This window comes from Nematolebias whitei, chromosome 4 (genome assembly GCF_014905685.2).
Source record: "Nematolebias whitei isolate Nwh7 chromosome 4, NemWhi1, whole genome shotgun sequence".
Lineage (NCBI taxonomy): Eukaryota > Metazoa > Chordata > Actinopteri > Cyprinodontiformes > Rivulidae > Nematolebias > Nematolebias whitei.
In genome coordinates this window covers 15,819,972-15,835,309 of record NC_056501.1, presented here as the reverse complement: position 1 = coordinate 15,835,309, position 15,338 = coordinate 15,819,972, and the positions used below count along the sequence as shown (strand labels likewise).

Here is a 15,338-nt window from a genome sequence, read left to right as displayed (position 1 = left end):
TACTTCGGACAGGCACTGGCATTTTGTAGTTTTCTCTATATGGCCATTCAAAAGGACTACATTACTCATAAGTCAACAGCGCTTCCAGCTGTTGCTTTTTGCTGAAATGGAGGGAAAAGTTTTGATCCTATCCAAAAAAAGTTTGGTTCTTATTCACAGTGACTTGGGTGCTCAGTGGATGCAGAGAGCAGTTTGCTTGAAGGTCTGATGTCTTCTCTGGGCCTCACCGGGACTTGTTTCATCTGGATACCTCTGGATTATTTGGACTCGATCGGGACCATTGTGTGGTTTTGTGCTGGTTATCCAAAGTTCCAGCTTGGTGCTCAATGGCTGCAGAGAGCCGATCAGAACTGGACCAGAATATATATATATATATATATATATCGTTCCTATTTTGCAGATTTTCACTTATTGCAGGGGTGTCTGGAACATATAACCCCACGATAAACGAGGGACCACCGTAGATGTTTACATTTAGTCAAATTGTCAAGTAGTTAAACATCACTGGATCGGAGACTAAATTTTTCTATTGCAAGAGAAACTTGCAGCGCCACAAACGGCACAAAACTTAAGAGACTTTGAAAACTTGAGATATTCTTGTTTAAATGCAGGCTATGCACAGACTTCACATAACAGTTGCTTCATGGGAGACTTTGGTTCTGTTTGTCCCCATATTCAGCTAAATGGTTGTTTACAAAGATTTATTTTAGGCTGCTTTGATGATGTCACGGGCCAGACTGAGACAGTATAATGGCCATTTCTGGCCCCAGAGCCACATGTTGCCAAACAAATATCAGGCTCTTTTAGTCACCTTCAGCTTAGATTCACTCCAAACCATTATGGGAATTCCTTTAAATCGATATCAGAATAAACGCTGACTGGTTTAGTCATCTCCGATTTGATTAGTCATGATGTTCTGGTGGCATGAAGCCCGAGTACAGTAATCCACAGCCTTCTCTGATCAGTGCACTGTTTATTTTATATAATCATTGACTTTTGTTGTCCTCCAGTCAGTCCCATAACTCCCAATATTCAGTTTCTCAGCTACAGTACAGCTAGTTACACAGCCAGGTACCAGACGTACCCTCACTGTTGCCTGCAAGGATCAAACTTTGATTCATGCCTTTAAAACTCGAGTCACACACCCTGTACGTTCATAATTCTAAGTCAGCAGCTTATATAATGCAAACTTTTAACAGTCTGCCCCACCTCTCTGTTGTAAAACTTCATGCCATTGTCTTAGCAAGCAGTTTCGCTGTACTCTGCTGACGTTTGTCGCACACCTACAAGAGACAGGCTTTTCACATTCAGTCCAAGTGATTTAATTGCACGTGTGTCCTATTGTATCAATAAAGAAAGACGTCAAAGATGTTGCATTTCAGTGAAATATCTTTATTTTATCGATAGGCCTACACTTGTGTTTCATTAACTCTCCTTTTTATACATAAGATAGTAATAGTACATTATTCACACAAACGTTGCTAAACACGAGTAGACATCATATTTCAAATAGACAGACACGATCCAGAGTAGCACAAAGCTGCGTATTTAGTCAGTGACAATAGAAGAGCTGCTTATGAGAAAATGTTTGTTCGTTATGTAATTACTTAAAACCGTCAAATTCATTGTTTTAAATGCTGATATTTGGAAACAAGCAACAGTCAATGAGCACAGTTGCTCTGAGTATTAGTTTGTGTTAAACTACAGGCATGTGTGTGAAGGGTCAGCCTGTGAATATACTGTAAACCAAACATCACCAGGCATAAATGCCGCCTTTACGTGGAGCCCTAGCAAAAAAAAAAAAAAGAAAGCGAAACAATAAATAAAATAAACTTTCAACATGCTCGATAGCGTCTGGAGTTTTGGTCAAGCGTACAATGTCACCTGTAAGTTATAAAATAAATAAATGCATAAAACGGGCAAAAAGCAACACAATAAAGGATACTGCAAGTAACTTCTCTGCATTTTCAAAAAAATTACATAGCAAGGGTTTTAGTAAGCGCCAGCTGCAGCTGAGGACATCTATCCATCAGCTCTACAGAACAACTAGTGAAGCCATGAACCAGTCAGCAGGCTCCTTTGATATTTTACAATATTGTGGCTTGATTCAGTGCACAACATGGTGAACAAACAAGCAAGGCATCTGTGTTTTTATCTATAGAATCCTGCATGGTGAGCATGCTGCTTGGTATGCTTAATCAACACAACACAAACTGTCAGCAGCCTGGTGGCTGCGTGGTGACGACTTTCTATCAAAGTGAAAAAGTGGGACATTAAGTACCCACACGCTCTTCCTCAGATGGCACAAGTGCTGATATTTCAACATCTACAGCAGATAAAGTTTGTAATGCGGACAAAGTTCAAGTTTAGTAACCTTTGTCGTTGATTCAGACTTCAGACTTCCCTTCAATTTGTATTCCCCTTATTAATTTTTGCCGCAGTTTTTGAACGTTGACTGGCCTTGTGTTAGTTTTGTCATAACTCATATTTGGCAGCTTAACTCTAAAGATGCTTTAAGTGACAGAGAAAGAATGGCTCCGCTTACCCTCATCGATTTAAAAAGAAAACTTGAGTCAAATGTGGCAATTTGGTATTTCAGACTCATAGATTTGACAGGAACGACTTTGTCTATACTTCCTTCAAATGAGAGGAAATTCTCCTGACGTAAAAAATAAAAATCCACGTGCCAGAGAATCAAACCTCGTGGTCATTTACATAATCCCAAGCAACTGAACTGTACAACAACGAGAGTAACGGCACTAAGAATCGGAACTGTGCAATAACTCAAGAGCGGTTAGCTGTGTTGGTCTGCAATCCTACATAATGCCATGCAACTGGATGAAAACAGATCGGTTTATTCTCTGACTTAAATGTCAATCCCCCCCCACCCCCCCAAAAAAGATAATCAGATTCAATACAGTAATGCACATCCACACGGTTACTTTGAAAAGTCACTGAGTTGTAAAGGAGGAAAGACAAAAAAATACAGGCTCTCCATCCCAGGAGCAGGGTGTCATGGGTGGAGTAAGTGGCCACTGAGAGACAAGCTGTTGGTGTGGTGGTGGTGGTGGGGGGTGTCAGGCTGGGTGGGATTCAAGTGTACTAGCAGGAGCAGCTGCTCTCAGTTACAGTCATCTCAGGCTGCTTCTCCAATTTGATGTCGATCACTGGGGCACGCAGAGTTAAGCAATATATTCAATGAGTTGCAAGATTCACTTCTATATTTTCTGTTGTAGCTAAGCCTGTTCCCACATCAGTGAACTTCTACTTATACGGTAGTCCTTACATCTGCTGCAGTAAATATCCACGTTTACGTTTTGTACACAACAAACTGAAGACCACCGTTTTCTGGTTTAAATAACCACCCTTTATGAAAACGTTACCTACCGTGTGCAGTATGGGACAGAGTAAACTAAAACAAAATGTGAAAAGAGATCGCTCGTTTATTTTACAAAAATATGCTAAAATAATGTTGGTAGCCTTAAACGGAGCACTTTTTGCTTTGGTCATATTTCAAACCAAGTGATTAGGTACCTTAAAGCTCTTCATTGGACATTAAGTTTATTTAAAAGGGTTTGTTTGGTTTGTGCACCACACTGAACATGGAGCAGATAAAACAGCTGTGTGAGGAGCTCAAATAAAGATTTTAGATATCCAAATTAAAAGTAAAGGCTTTAAGACGAACTCCAAGCAGCTTCACGTTGCAAATATTTAAAATTAACTTTCACGGGGGTGTAGTCAACCTCCCATTATGTGGACACAAGAGGAAATGCAACCATATGTTAATCAGAGTGTGGATAGGGTAAAAAAGCCACAGAAACCATTCCAATTATTCAATTTAAACTCCAAGGTCAAGGTGTGTCACTTTCTGATCACACCACCTGTTGCATTTAAAAATCAGAACCAGGAGGGTTCTACTACTGACAAAAAGACTGAAAAACGCCTAAATGTATGTCCAGAAGCCCCTACCTTTCTAGGACTTATCAAACAAGATTTTTTTTTATGGCTCCAGTCACATCAGTTGTGCTTTTTTGAACTTTTACTGTGGTAGGATGTCAACAGATTTAACCACCTCTGTATGAGTTTATCAGTCAACTGCAGTGTAAACATTAACACCAAAAACGAAGAAAATCTAGGCTTCGTCAAGCTATAACCAAACCAGCAAACGCAACTTTTTTACCCATAAATCAACAACATGCAGGTTATTACACACCTGCAAAGAATACTGATTACAGTGTGGAAGCCAAAAAAAAAAAAATAAATAAATACATTTAAAAAGTCCTTGAGTGAGATTCACACTGGGTCGTAAACCCTTACAGAATCCCCAGTTCTGTTTGGTCCAAACCAGTACATGATCTACTAATTACCAATTTTTATGCAGAATAAAATATTGGATATATTCCAAAGCTGATTTCATAATATATATTCAAATATTCAGGTCTCTCTTGTAAATGAGTCCCCAAGGCTCAGTGGGATTAACCTGTATAAATAAAAAGGTTGAATATAAGGAAAAAAACAGTTAAAAGTAACTTCAAAAGGATACTGTCCTCTTTGTTTTTCTCCGGTGTGCTGTCCATCCCAGGCAATGCAGCAGCAACACGTCGGAACAGCTACGAAGCACATGAACGTAGTTACACAGATGATCAAAGATTATATTTGTCCTTGCACCTTTCCTACTACATTGACTGTGTAAATGAAACAAACTGCTGTCACAGTTCGACTGTATGATCTAAACATACTTTTGTACAATGCATACATTATGAAAAAAACAACAGCAATCAAAGTACTTCTTTGCCTATTCATACAATTTGGTGTTAAAAACATTTTTTTGTGCATCCAAAACCCTTACCAGTTTTCTTACAATAAAAAAAGTCTACACTTTATTACAAAGGTGATGCAATCTTTCTTACTTATTTTAAGCAACTCATTTAATGGCTAAGTCTGTGAAATAATGGGTTGGTTAAGTAGGTAAGGGAAGTAAACATTTTAACAACATTTTTTCCTGATCAGTAACAGTGTTATGGTTAATCTGCGGCTAATTACATGACAATAGTACAAACTTTAAATTCTATATAAAAATGACTAAACAAGGTTTCATGGTTTTACCAATCCCAAGTTTAACTTCAGCTGCTCCACAATGAGCGAGCAAGATTAAAACTGGTAGGGACAAAACAAGTGAGGGGTTGAAAACAGGATCAGACATTACAGGAGAAAAGCTTAGGATGTTTAAGATTCTCAGCAATTCATGATAAAAATGATTTTAATCCACAGTCCTCCGAGAGTCCAACATTTCTTTGCATTTAGGTTGTGCCATCCTCAACACAACATCTATCGTTTTTGAAGTCAGTGTTTGAAAGTTAAGTAAAACCATTCTATACTTTATGCAAAGCACAACAGTGAATGTGGTCATTTCTTTGGGTGTCCTGCAGACCGTCAGACTGACACCGACCGTTTCTCAGTGTGTACCTCTCATGAAGCACTACTAAAGAGCTAGTCAATACATGTCAATGAATAACCTCAAACACAAGCAGCATGAACACGTTAATGCCATTCCTGGGTGATAAAACGGCATGTGTAAAGGTTGCCATGCCAACCTTTTCTACATGGCAAATATGTTATACCATTTCCAAAATGTTGGGATGCTGTGTGAAATACATAATAAAAACAAAAGTTGTGTCAAATCAGGCTAAACATACTTATCAAATAAAATGGTTATTTAAAATTTGAGTTTGCATATACTAGTATATATATATATATATATACACACATTATATACATACATACATACATACATACATACATACACAGTCTTTATCCTATTTTTTTTGGAAATGGCATATGTTTACAGAAAACTTTTAAAAGCTGAAAAAGTTCTAATGGATCAAATGAAAAGTAACTCGAAGCAGAACAAGTGAAGTCACAGTGAAATGTTTAAAAACAAAACTTGTGGGTGTGAGAAGACAACTGAAAGAGTATTACAAAGCCAAGAGTTCAAAATGAGAAGGAAACAAGTCGTGATGAGCCACACAACAGAAAGGGGTGGAAGAAAGCGTGAAATGTGGATTGATGGTAGATTTAGAAGAACTACGCTGAGAAAACTGATATGCTACCTGTTTGACATTGTAGCCAGTCTTTGCGCTGGTTTCAATGAACATGACATTCAGTTCCTTAGCTCTCTGCTCGCCCTCCTCCGTGGTGATCTGTCTGCTCCGGTAGAAGCAGAGGGGGGGACAGATGGACGAAGAGACAGATATGGAAAGAAACATTGCAAAGAGGATAAGACAAAGGGAGATGGGAAGAAATGGACAAAGAAACAAAGAGAAAGCTTAACATAGAATATTACTTTGGGCGAAAAAGGGGTTAGTTCACAACTTGGACAGAGAAGTAGACAAAAGGAAGAAGCTGCTGCATTAAGTAAAGAACAGGAAATTGACTCCACAAGCAACTCATTCATTGAACACACACACAAAAAAACATAATGAAAAAGATCTGGGCTCCTCATCCAAAATGTTCTAACTTCTTGACCCATTAAGACGTTATGACCTGTGCTGGAAACAGGATAATTTGTCTCTGTCACACCTGCACCTGTTACTGAACACCAACCTGCTTGACGTTATAGCCAGCCTTGGCGCTGGTCTCTATGTACATCACATTGAGCTCACGAGCTTTCCTCTCTGCCGCTTCAACAGAAACTTGCCTGCCATGGTCCCATGGGAAGAAGGGGGGGGGGGGGGGAAGTGTTGAGGAAAGCGTACATGTACAAAAAAGAAAATCAAATCAAAATGACATGACAGGAAAACAAAAAGGCAAAAAAATGGGGATAAAACAGAAATATGTTCTGATCAAAGGAAATAAAAGTACTTGAAACATTAATAAAAATGCTGGAGTACACAACGTTACAATGAATGATAAAAGCCAAAACTGGGTGAGATGGACAGAAGGAAAAAACACGGGGACTCCAGGCTTAGGCATAAACTACATAATTGTTGTATATGTTGTAACAAAATAACATAAATATAATACATATGTTTGTGTGACTTTGCAGAAAACTGTAATTTTCTTTACAACATTCAGTTCTCAGACAATCCTTTACCTTTTATCCGCTAAGTCTGTTTTGTTTCCAACAAGCATAATAATGACATCACTTCCTCTCTCTGTCCTAACATCATCAATCCATTTAGAGGTTTGCTGGAATGAATTTAAATCTGCAAATGGAAAACAAAACATAACTTGATTGTACACATCAGCCATTATAGTCAAAAACACATTATTTTATTAGCTACAGTTTAAAGTATGCATTGACTGGGATGCGATTTCATGACACAGATCATATTAGGTAAGATGGAAGTCATTTGTTAGTAGGCAGTTCTGTAAGGAAGCTTAGAAAGAAAATATATGGGGAGAAAGCTACAGTATTGTGAGAGAACAAATAGCAAAACGGTTTATTTCCAGTTGTGAAAGACCCCTACAGGAAAGTTATAAGTACAGCCCTGACTCACTGGTGATGTCATAAACAACCACAGCAATGGTAGAGTCACGGATGTAGCTGGGAATTAGGCTACGAAAACGCTCCTGTCCAGCAGTGTCCCAAAGCTGGAGCCGGACCTGAGGATTGGAACGTAGAAGAAGACAAAAAAGGGTAAAGATAAGGAGGAGACAAGGGAAGGAATGAAAAGTGAAGATTAGCAAGCAAAGCGCCAAAGGAAATCAAATCGCCTTTTACTGGGGTATGGGAGAAAATCATTCAAGTGCAGAAAGCTCAGAGACATCGACTGTTATGCACACAAGACTTGTGAAAGGAAACCCTGCTGAAATATTATTTAGGCAGTTTGAGAGAAGTGACACTGATAGATATTAGTCTATCAGCTTCATTTGTGACAGCATTTAGGAAGCACAGAGCCCTCTGGATAGTGTCAGAACAATGCTTGATGATCACCACAGCTGATGCAAACAGTCCTCTCATGCTGTTTAACAGGGTTTGTTGTGCCACTAAATGCTGGGATTTTTGCCCTTCCATGTAATGAGCGAAGGACAACAAGGAGAGGCAAGGCCATGATACCTACTGGCTATGTCATAAACCACCACAGCGGCAGCTGAGTCGCGGATGTAACTGGGGATGAGGCTGCGGAAACGTTCTTGTCCGGCTGTGTCCCAAAGCTGCAGCCGAATCTGTGGCCAGCCGTGACACAAATGTGGGACCGTGGGGAGGGTATATTTCATGATCAAGCCAGGGGATGGAAAGGAAAACAAAATTTTGACAAATAATGATGGGAACTAAAAACGCGATCACATTTTAATCAAAATGAATGACAAATCTAAAACGGTGTAAAACCACAATGTGAACTGAGAAGAAAATAAATGGTGACTAATACACAAAAAGCAGATGCATGCCTTTCTAGCAGTTTTATAACTTCACCCATAGAAATGATTTAAAACTATGATAAAATAGGGCTTACCGTGCGATCTTCTAGGTACATGGTTTTTGACAAAAAGTCGATGCCAATTGTTGCCTGTAAGAAAAACAATGTTCTTTAGGCCATTTTATATTAGCTTGTATTGCCCTAATGTATAATTTTTGTAAATAAACCACATTGTAATAACTTGGGAACAAACTGGACCACATTATGTGCTAAATTTGAACACTTATCAAGTATATTTTAACTTAAAATATATATTTTTGAACCTGACAGCAGGTGAATAGGCACCCAACTTTATAAAAACCCACTTACACGTGAACCTGTATCAAGTATTTTGTCGATGTGTGGCCCATATATATTTATTTTTGGTTTTAAAAACTGAAAATGTGGGGGAAAAATATGGCAGCACAGTACAACTCCCAGTGAACCATTTCATTTGGATGAAAGTCTGGTCTTTGACTGGGCCTTTTGTTCTTATTTTTACACTACTCTGTTATAAATTTGTTCATGTTGTCAGTGTTACTGCCTTGAGTAAAGCCCAAACATGTAAAAAGATTTAACTTTCAAACAGATGCCTGAAGAGAACTCTGATGACATTCAGAAGAGGTCATAGTCAAGCCCTCCATTGTTCCTCCTCTGTCAGGTATGTTCGAGTGCTTTTGGACAGTTATTTTAACTTTGAGAAGCAAGTGTCTACGGTCAAAATCAGTTTTTAATTTTCTGTCAAGAATGGGCTTTTTAATCCTGGATCTATATTTTCAGTATAATTTATTGTAGGGCTGAAACGATTCCTCAAATCATTCGAGGACCTCGATTACAAAAATCCTCGAGGCAAATTTATCTGCCTCGAAGCTTCGTTAAACTATTCAGAGCACTGTGGTCTAGCCGGAAGGTTTTTGTGTTACACAACGCTAGCGCTTCCGCTAGCACTTCCGCTAACGCGTATGTGCTGTTTGTAGCTATGGAGGGAACGGAGACTGCCTAGAAGAGCTCCAGAAACAACAAAAGCTGTCAAAAGTTTGGGAACATTTTAGGCTAAACAGAAAAGACAACACAGCTCGATGCTTCCACTGCAAAGCAGAACTGGAGTAACCACAACAGCACGTCATCGATGCTGCAGCGTCTGAAGAGAAAACACCCGCTGTAGCATCAAACTCTTCCGCAGCTGTAACAAGTATCATGTTCTCTTTGCAAAATACGTGAACCCAAACGTGTGATAATCTGTCATGTTATAGATGTAAAATGAGGCTTATTTTTGCTAACGTTAAATCTACTGACTAACCATAGTGGCTACCTGGCAGGGTCTGTACGTTGTGTGAGGGAAAAAAAATATGCAGGACTTAATGCAAGTTTGTTAATGATAAAAGTAGCAACAGACTGACGCATTTATTTATTGCTGTACTTCCATCCCGACTTAAATTAGATATTTAGGGTGAATATTTCAAGTGTAAATGTATTTACACGAGTAAGTAGGATTTTTTTTTCTTGATACTGCTGTTTATGACTTAAAAACTGGGATTAATCTGCATTTATTACAACTGCCATATTTGTTTATAGCTAAGCATTCAAGACTAAATAATAAAACAGTCTGCAGAACTCAATGTACAAACTCAAACTTTTACATTATCTATCTTACTCAATTTCTAACATAAAGATTTGTTCAGTTTTCCAATCCATAAAAAATATTTACAGCACTTGGATTTTTCTGTGATGGTTAAAAATAATTCAGTGACAGAGGGTTTTAATTAAATCATCCTCAAACCTCACACATGAATAAAAGCTTAAAATGCATAAATCAAATACAACTGACATACTAATGTTACTTTGATTGCAGGAGGGTCATCAGAAAGTGTAGATGAAGTGTATGTAAATGAGTATGGTAGTTTCTGCAGAACCTCACAAATGTTGTTTTCGATTACTCGATTAATTGACAGAATAATTTATCAATTACTTGATTGCTAAAATATTCGTTTACAACAGCACTAACTTATTGTACTTCAAATTGTTCTGAAATGGCTTTACAACCTTCCTGATTTAACAAACAGCTGCTTATTTAAGGTATACGATGATGTCTTTATTGCTTAAGTTTTCCCCCTGTCATCTGCATGCTCCACAAAAAACACTTTCTGTTTTAACTATAGGTGAGCACGCTTGTTGATAATCAGGGGAGTTAGATTAGCACCACCTAGCCACTACTTAAGCTCTTAACTCGTGAATAAAATACAACGTGTTGTTGTTTCTTAGACATTATATTTACCTAAACTTAAAACCAGTTAACAAATAAATGTTTTTGTTATATTCAGATCAATAAAACCTTACAACTGGGAGAGAGAGAATAAAATTTCCACCATGCCAGCAACTGGGTATCCGTGGACAGCTTTGTAATGATTCTGTTAAAGCTTTTTCTTGTCTTAATGATGTAGAATACTGCATAATAAATACCTTAAATATTTAGAAGAAAATCCCTTTTAAAAAGGTACCTCCTAGTGTGGTTTATAGTTAATTTATAAAAACCTATCTGGATACCCTTTTTATGTAAAACAAACTAAGAGTTGGAAGCCATAAAATTATTCAATTTGCATACAACTTGTTAAAACTGCTGCAGCTGATATATGATTATACCTGCTAAAAAATTATAAAAAATAAACATATCTGAAAACCCATAAACAATCATGAGGCACAGTTATTCTTTATAGTATTGTTGTTTTTTTTTTTACCTGGTAAGTGTTGTCGAAACTGTCATACATAAACCTGGTAATGAGTGAAGTCTTCCCAACTGCACAGAGAAACACAGCAGCACTTCAGTAACACTACATTTCATTAAAAATAAATATCCAGTTATCTACTGTGATCAATGGTATATCAAGTAAAGAAAACGCTGATCTCAGTGACGTCATGTGGTGGGTAAACTCCTACCATGATGGGATGAACAGCTGAACCCACATGCTGAGCTGGCAATAAGGGTGGAGCCACAAATTTTTTTTTTATTTTTTTTAAAGAAAATTAAAAATGACTGCACTTCTTATGGCACTATTACGGCTGTGATGCGAGCCTTTAACGATGAAACCACACAAAAGACTATTTAAATACGGTCCAAATGGACAATATCGATGAGGGAAAGGGCCGACTGGTCAGGACCCAGGCCAGCAGCCGACGTGGCTCTATGATGTTGCCAGCTAATTGCCAGCTACGAGCTAACACGACAGATCTAGAGTTAAATTACTTTTCAGACATATGTATAGAAACTTCTTACATTAAAGCTTATAGTCGTTAAACTACGGCCAGTCTCCTAACTCAATAGTAAACAGTTGATGTAAATATTCGGTAACATTGTGTTAGCACCATTGGCTAAGTTAGTTACAAGTAATCAAGAAGCTAGTACGGCTGAACAGCCCGAGTAACATATTTTTGCTTTAGGTTGGCTGAAAATCAAACACATGTCACTAAAAACTGGCGCAAGATATATTTACAAACATTTAGCTAATTGTTATGGGGATGATTAGGTGTTTGGCTAGCTTAGCTAGCAACTGGAAGCTAACCTAACGGTAGCTACCATCAATGACATCATCACCAATGTAGAAAAATAGGGCGCTTCGTCGTCTTCATAATTATTATTTTTGTCTCGGACACATTCATTTCAACATTGAATTACTAATACCTCCCCGTGTATCACTGTAAATCACTGATATCTACTAAATTATTTAACCCTGGCTCAGTGGTTGCGGGCTAACACGGTAAGCTAGCAGGCTAACGACTTATATCGTTTCCTAAATCAGACATTTTAAATTTGTTCAAAGATGAAGCGTGACTTTCTTACCACTCTGTTCACCCAGAAAGACGAGCTTGAACTTTCTTAAAGGGTTGCCAAACTCCCCACCGCCGGTCGTGGTTGACATTTTGTGTAAAATGTGCAGCTAATGTAGCAGACTTCTGGCTAACTGTGTCTAGACCGGAGGAAACCGAGGATCTCCAGCGCTATACTGTTGAAGCACGCTTCTGCTTTGACTGTTAGCAAAATGGCTATTTCGCTGGTTTTTAAAGGGAATTAAACTACAATTTACACATTTTGTGACGTTGAAAACTTTTCTTCTGTTGGTCAAAAATTTCAAAAGGGATTTTTTTAGTGCTTTATTGTTTCTAGAGCTCTGTTGGTTGTTGAAGTGGGCTAGAAGCTAAAAAAAAAAAGTGGTGAAATAGACTGATATTGAACATTCCCTAACATAATAATACACTAAAGAAAAATGGATCGCAAACCGTGTTTTAAAAAAACTTTATGAAGTGTAGGAAAGTCCAGTACAGATTTGACAAGGCTACGCATTATAGGTTTTGAATCAGTGCTGGTTTAAGGTCAACAAAATATGTGAAATGGCCCTTTAACCACCCTGTGAAAACAAAAGCTAGCTTCTGCGTCGTTTTCAGCGCTTTTGTTTTCTAAACAAATTGCAGTGAAATAGCGCAACCAAGAGGCAACTACTGAAAGATAAGGCTGAACGACTAAATTTATATTTCTTTATTATATAATACCCTATTGTTATCCATCACAGCTCGAAAAATTGTCATTTTATACAAGGGCTTTAAGCTGTTAAAAGTTTCACTTCAATTTGAGCTCATGAATCTCAACTGAATGCATCATTGTGTGGATTGGGCATCCAATAAATTATATTTAGTCTTTTTTTGCATTCTTCTATTTAACATTTATTTCTGTAACGTTCACAACGTTGAATGTAAAAATACCAATGTGAAATGATAAAACCTATTGAAAGGAGGACAGAAGATGATCTGTGGGGACTGTGTTTGTTTAATTGTAAATGATAATAACAATAATAATTTTCATTCAACCTTTATTTAGACAGGTAAATCCCATTGAGCCTCGAGGACTCGTGTACAAGAGAGACCTGATTATAATAATTCATGTATATAATAATTTCAGAGTGTTCATCCAACAACATTAAGTACATTTATCTTTTTCCACATTGCTCCAACAACACAAGTCAAGATTAACGATAAATGAAAATCAGATTTTTCATTGTTTTTACAAATCTGCGCAAAAGTATACCCTATACTATGAAACATTTCCTTTGACAAAGTAAGCAGTATGTACATTAGATGACTTTTTTCTACGATAGAGCTCTCAGGGTAATTTACTATAATAAACTATACACAGGGGGAATCAAAAACACTAAGATAACTGTATGATTTTGTGTGTTCTTCGTTTGTGTTGAGTTCCTTTGTATTCTTTGCCAGGTAGATTATTTTTCTTTTTTCATCACTCGATGGGGTCAAATATGACATCAGTCCTGTAAAAAAAAGTGCAGACCAACTTCACACCAGGGAACTATACAGAAAGCTTTTATAATTGATTAATTGTTGCATTCAACTTGTTTCAAGATGCATGATTAACCTTAAAAAACACAAAAATGGGTACAACTCAGACAGTTGTACAGATATTGAGCTATAATTTGGTTCAATAAAAGCTGAGGGTCATTCACAATGCACACTGTGGGCGCTAACAGACAGTATATAATATTATTTTCAAGGTTTTACCAAAACAACCAGAACTCTGTCATTATTGAACTTAACATGATCATTTAAAACTGGCACAAAAGGACGACATCCAATCCTTTAACGAGTCTTGGGCCTAAAATCGAGTATGCAGCCATGAATCGATCAGCTAACATTTAACAGGGATGTATAATTTGGGCAGTATTTTATGTAATTTATAGTTTTCCAAATCAGCATACAGTACATGCTCCTATGATCAGGTTGATCTTTAAATTTCTAATGAATAACCTTAGAGAGGGAAGTAGACAGTTTGATTTTATTTATCACACAAACACAACAAAAGTGCATTTTTTTAAGGTTTCAAGGGATGCTAGCTTAAATAAATGATAGCAACTCTTGAAGCGTTGGACACTTAAAAACATCCTCAGTCTGAGTTGACGTCACCTGAGCTAAAAGGGCATTTAATATGACTGATCAAACCCACAATTACAAATGAGAAAATACTGTGCCCTGTGGAGAGTCTTTAATACTTACACTTCTGCTCATTGTCCATCAATGGCGTACAGCAGGTAAACAGTGGAAAATGATGATCCCATCAGTCAATTTATTAGAATCATGTTAGTTTTAAAGCAAAAGATCTCAGCAAACACGTTTTGACTATATTATGTCAAAGTTTTCACTGACCTGCAGGTTTTGGGGACATCAGAGTCAATGGCAGCTCCACTACAGCATCACTGAGATGACAAAAAGTTTAATTGTTAAAAAAAAAAAATTAGAAATGTGATTCATGTCTAGTTAACAAAAAACTTGAGCATGACCAAAAATGAACAAATATGTCTACCTTCCTGTCAGACCCCCCAGAAGACTGTGGAGAAAGACAGAAAAAAAAAGAGACAATTATTTTGGTACATTCGGTTTGAAATTCACATTATTGGGTGAAACCTTACCCTCCACTTGACGTCGATACGTTAACCTTCACTTTGTACGAGACAATGATTCCCAACATCTCCTTATCCCCCTGACTCCTGTGAGGAGACAGGAATAGTTTACCTTTCAGAGCTGAGGATTTGTGTAAGTGGATGACACAACGCATTTAGGAGTGCCACTCATTAAGAGGATGAAAACCTGGCCTGGCTGTAAGCACTTTGGTTCAAGAGAAACTCTTACAGAGTCGTGGATGCCAAGTTGGTGTCCTCATCTTTTAGCCGTCCATCTATAGCGATCCCTCGCTTCTCTTTGTTGTTGGCCAGTAGGGGAGTTACCTGGAAGGACTTCTCAAACGTAGAATTAGCACCTACTGACACTCTGTGCATTGAAGTGGGGGGGGGGGGGGGGGGGGGGGAAAAAAAAAAAGGACACCAACTTTTCTTCCACGACTCTGTCAACATAAGTAAAAGAGACGGGGGGGGAACAGTTGGT

General features: G+C 37.8%; 2 protein-coding genes across 5 annotated transcripts in view; both read right to left on the bottom strand.

Moving 5' to 3' along the window:
* Positions 1–2,938: 2,938 nt before the first annotated feature.
* On the bottom strand, positions 2,939–12,388 carry rab41 (RAB41, member RAS oncogene family). Of its 4 annotated transcripts, none has more exons than XM_037675230.1 (8): positions 12,235–12,388; positions 11,135–11,193; positions 8,457–8,510; positions 8,064–8,169; positions 7,094–7,205; positions 6,604–6,697; positions 4,544–4,610; positions 2,939–3,167 (listed from the first exon to the last, which is right to left on the bottom strand). In XM_037675230.1, exons 1-8 carry the CDS (start codon positions 12,311–12,313, stop codon positions 3,103–3,105), a joined length of 636 nt encoding a protein of 211 aa, XP_037531158.1. In that variant the 5' UTR covers positions 12,314–12,388; the 3' UTR covers positions 2,939–3,102. The 4 variants fall into 4 exon arrangements, with proteins under 4 accessions (XP_037531158.1, XP_037531157.1, XP_037531155.1 ...); XM_037675229.1 differs by lacking the exon at positions 6,604–6,697 and adding an exon at positions 6,111–6,204; XM_037675227.1 differs by lacking the exon at positions 8,064–8,169 and adding an exon at positions 7,500–7,605.
* A 1,248-nt stretch (positions 12,389–13,636) lies between these two features.
* Positions 13,637–15,338, bottom strand: part of arr3b (arrestin 3b, retinal (X-arrestin)) — a 6,223-nt gene continuing 4,521 nt past the window's right edge. The window contains 6 exon segments of the mRNA XM_037675225.1: positions 13,637–13,714; positions 14,454–14,457; positions 14,604–14,653; positions 14,761–14,784; positions 14,867–14,944; positions 15,087–15,224. Coding sequence (XP_037531153.1) covers positions 13,684–13,714; positions 14,454–14,457; positions 14,604–14,653; positions 14,761–14,784; positions 14,867–14,944; positions 15,087–15,224 — 325 coding nt within the window. The 3' untranslated portion in view covers positions 13,637–13,683.